Consider the following 4663-nt stretch of genomic DNA (forward strand, 5'->3'; position numbering starts at 1 on the left):
AGCAGTAATAAGAAGTACCCATGCCTTGTCGAGTACAAAGGCAGAGTACAAGAGTGCTGCTGTGAGCTGGAGCAGTAATAAGAAGTACCCATGCCTTGTCGAGTACAAAGGCAGAGTACAGGAGTGCTGCTATGGCAACTTGTGAGGTAGCTTGGTTTCAGAAGCTACTTGGTGATATGGGTGAGCCCATGGATAGGGAAGTTGTCATTTATTAAGACATCATGAGTAGAATACAGTTGGCTAGTAACCCAGTATACCATGCTAGAACGAAGCACATTGAGGTGCACTATCACTTTGTGAGGGAGAAGGTTCTAGCAAGTGATGTAGATCTAGTATATGTCAGCACACAGAGGATCAGGTGGATAACATCTTCATGAAGGCATTGGGTACATAAAAGCTCCACAGGTTTAGGAGCTTATTTGGAGTGCAGTGTGTGGAGTTGAGGTCGAGGGGGAGTGTTGAGATATCGAGCTCAACTAGTGCTACGACGGACATTGATGACCTACCTGGGTGACAGCTTCCACACTTGTGTCACTGCTGGCACGGTTGGCGCGATTATGGTTGATATGCTGCCAGTGGATGACAGGTTGTGTGACAACCACTTTGGACTACTAGAGTTATGGCATAGTTATAGCGCTAGCTCATATAGTCGGGTTCATACTATAGACTGACTACTTTGTATGTTGTTGTAGGAGAGTACTTTCCCTTTATGTATGTAATCTTATCTTTTAGTTATAGGGTCATAGAGAAGAGAAGAAGAAAGAAGAAAATTCACCCATCCATCTCTCATGTCTTGCACTCTCTTGTGTGTGTGTGTTTGCTTGTAAGGAACTCAAGCTCTCTCTCTCCCCCACATTCTCTTTATGAACTATAACCATCGAGTTAAGGCGATCTTGACAAAATTGAGTAGACTACATGAACATAACAACTCTTCAAAGTTCACTATATTGTGCTATGGGTAGGACCAGTAAATTGTCATGAAATGTAGATTTTAGAGTGAATACACGAGCAACTAATAACTCTGATATGAGCAATCAATAAAAGAGCCACCACCTCCAATGAATAAAACATTTAAAAACACACAAACAAAATGAACAACAAAGCCTTGAGGTAATCTTGACAAAATTGAGTTGACAACATAACACTTCACCACTGTCAAAGATATAAAGTTGTTTTCTAATCAGTGTAAAAAAGGATGACCTTTAAGCTCAATCGGATGCATAGACTAGTCAATTTTATAGCTAAAATTTCAAAAAATTGAATCTTTAAATTGAAGGCTAGGCCAAATTACAATCGGTTTTTCTCAATTTGACTTGTGAAAACTACACTAAAGGATGGTTTTTTTCTAACACTACACTTCACTATAGCTTGCGATGGGCAGACTAATAAAATGTGATAAGATGTAAATTTGACTAAGGGGGTTTACACACCCTAACCATCAAGATGAAATGAGAGGTGTTGGATTGCATCACTTTGCATATCACATGTCCGAAAACTCATGTTGCAATCTCACTTTGCTATCACATGCCCGAAAACTCATGTTGCAATCCCCGTGAGTTGTGACTATAGGACATGCTCACATTGCCACTTCTTTGTGTAAGAGCCGTGTGTGTTTAACTATGTGAACCTTGTTTCTAAAGAACGGGGATGCGTCCAACGCCTCCGTGTGACCCCAGCCTAATCAACGTTGAAATAGTTGATGTTCTTTAGGGGATGTTTTCAAACGTGGGCACCCACAGTTATGCGTTTGTCAGCTCGGTTTGTTCTTGAGACTTGTATACCCTCCCTTTTGTGTGTGTATGTGTTTTTGTGTGTGTGTGTGTGTGTGTGTGTAGAAGATGCTCAGAGTACTACGCAGAGCTCTCAGGGTATCCTCTCCCCTACCCAGCAAGTCAGCTTCTGGCATTTATGGAGCTCACGATCCACATCGCCCCATCGCCGAGCCATCCTCTTCCGGTATTATTTCCATGTCTCTTCGACTTGATTTTATTTTCTATATTAGATCTAAAATGTGATTTCCATTTCGCCCTTTCCTGTTGGATACATTTATGAGGGCACAGTAGATTTTTGGAGTATTAATATCTGTCCAACCCTAATTATCGTGATGGACAGCAATGGGCATGGCTGTAAGGCTTTTGGGCCATTGAATTTCTCAACGACTATTCCATAGATCTTATAATCCATGCATTGTAGCGAAGCCCTTGGCTACATACACATATACAAAATACATACATACATGCATTACATACATACATGTAAACACACACACACACACACACACACACACACACACACACACACACATACATACATACATACATGCATAATACATACACAAACGTGCATACATGCATACTTATATATGTATACACATACACCCTCATGTATACACTCATGAGTTTACATACAATTTTGCGCGCGCGCGCGCACGCGCGTGCACACACACACACACACAATACATGAACATACATACGTAACCATATATGTATATGTACATACATAATTTGCAGTTTTACATGAACTTACATTGTACAAACATACACATAAACACCCATATATACACATATACATACATAATTGGCTACAGTTTTGAGATGTAAGACCCATGACGGACATGTGATGTTGATGCAGCAGGCATGTTAGATGGCGTGAAAAGCAAGCCAAATATAGCCACTGGGAAAGGCATCACAATGCCTTGGTTAATTGGATCCATGAGCAACACAAATGGAGGATTTCCAATCTCGAGGTATAAATCCGAGTGGACGGCAAACACATTATCTGGCCCAAAATTTGATCTGTTTTGGAACAAGTTTGTGGCGTATTCAAGTACAGTGAAGGAAGAAGAAGAGAAGCCCAGGGAGCCAGTTAGCCCAAGCTCAACGCAACATAAAAGGTTGGAAGATTTCCAACATGAAGAAATTGTGGGACCAACTGTAGAGCGGGATACATCTCCAGTGGCAGATGAGCTGAGGAAAGCATATTTGGAGATGAGAGAGGCAATACAGAAATTCTCCAAAGCGCTTCTTGCTGTGGGGGCGGTGCACTTGATATGGGGGGGCATGATGTTTCGAGTGATGGACTCACCTTTCAGCCATGCCCTCTTGACCCAGGTGTGCGTGTCCGGGCTGGCTATGTTTGGTTTGGCCTACTACTCCAAGCAGACTCTCAAGCCTATTGAATTTTTCACGAAGCTTGAAGAGCGCAGCCGCCTGCGGATCATCACCTTGTCTCTGCAAGTCACCAAGACATTAAGCTCCTTCTTTCAAAGGGGGTATGGAGTTGGCTTGGTCTTGTTTTTTGCATTAACTGCACACTTGTTGGCCTGCTTAAAGTTTTTCTTTTAGTTTTCAACAAAGAGCAAAGAGGCCACTCCTAAAGATTTTGTAAGTCATAATGTGCTTTCAGATGCAAAAAGCAGCTTTTTTCATGCTGCTTCACATGAATGTGCTATGTTAGCCTTATTACAAAATGAATGATAGAACAAAAAGACTTAGTCTCAGAACAAGCTTGCTCATTTCTGACCCTGGCTTGAAAAACAAAACAAAAACAAAAGGACTTCAAGGATGCACGTTTGTAAAATAAAACTGTTATTTTTTTTTGGCAATTTTGTTCACGTTTGATCATATTTTTCTCCCTAGGGTTGGCAACACCAACAAGCTTTTTCTTGGTAAGTCAAGAACATATGTTTTTTTGGGTCTCTTACGCTTGCCATTGGCGTAAGCTAAACTTTGAGGCTGATTAAGAATGGCTTCAGAATGGACTCACATGGCCAAAAGGTTTGGTACTGGTGTGCTGTACAGATGCCAAGAACATTCACAGGCTATGGTGTTAGTTGGCTGGCACGGTGTTTATTACTGGCCTTTTCGACCACCACATCCCTAGTTTGTACTCCCTTCTAGGCCTTTGGCAGAAACCAGTAGTTTTTTGACAGAATTCTAAGCATTCCAAACCCAGCAAGGCTCAAGTGCTTGAAAAAATTATGATAAGGATATGATGATTCCATCCTCTGGAGAGGATGTGAAGGTAAGGATGAGGAATAGGGTACACGATGATTCCATCGTCTGCAGAGGATATGAAAATGAGGATGAGGAATAGGTTACACATGCCAGTACTTGAATATTCATGTTCTGCTCACAAAAATTTCGGTGAGTGTCAAAAGAAGTTTTGCTACAAAGTGTAGCTCTCTGTGTCCTCAGCTGCGCTTGCTCTTGTGTGTTCTTTACATGAATGGGGGTCCCAACAATGCATTTAATCAAGCTCGTCTTTGTGAACCTTGCCATCGGCTTTCCAGCCACATAGCATGAGAAAATCATAGCTGAGGAACATTCCAAAATTCTTCCTTCTTTGCCAGGGTTAGGAGAGCTCCTACATCAGGACCTGGTTTGGTACTGTGATTCCTACAGTACAACAACATTTCTTGGCCCACAACTCAATGTGTAGCACAACTAAGAACTTGCCAACAGTCAACACAGGTGCTCTTCTTGAGAACTACCCCTCTTGCCACGTTGATGATAGGCAGGATCATGTCATTGTAACATTTTGTTGCACTTAGTTGAAGTAAATAAGTGGAGGAGTGTTGTAACCTTCACACGTGAGGAGACAATGCACTCCATCTAAAAAAAAGGAAGTCATACAAAATATAATCTTACATTCTTTCATTAAA

At 41.5% G+C, this 4663-nt stretch overlaps 1 protein-coding gene across 2 annotated transcripts; it reads left to right on the forward strand.

Moving 5' to 3' along the window:
- Nucleotides 1-1770: 1770 nt before the first annotated feature.
- On the forward strand, nt 1771-3493 carry LOC147626596 (uncharacterized). 2 transcript variants are annotated; one of them, XM_086816653.1, is made up of 2 exons: nt 1771-1956; nt 2632-3493. In XM_086816653.1, exons 1-2 carry the CDS (start codon nt 1839-1841, stop codon nt 3342-3344), a joined length of 831 nt encoding a protein of 276 aa, XP_086672779.1. In that variant the 5' UTR covers nt 1771-1838; the 3' UTR covers nt 3345-3493. The 2 variants fall into 2 exon arrangements, with proteins under 2 accessions (XP_086672779.1, XP_086672780.1); XM_086816654.1 differs by having other exon boundaries at nt 1772-1956; nt 2635-3493.
- Nucleotides 3494-4663: the final 1170 nt, after the last annotated feature.

The sequence above is a fragment of the Cibotium barometz genome, chromosome 22 (genome assembly GCF_041138505.1).
Source record: "Cibotium barometz isolate CiBa-2024 chromosome 22, ASM4113850v1, whole genome shotgun sequence".
Lineage (NCBI taxonomy): Eukaryota > Viridiplantae > Streptophyta > Polypodiopsida > Cyatheales > Cibotiaceae > Cibotium > Cibotium barometz.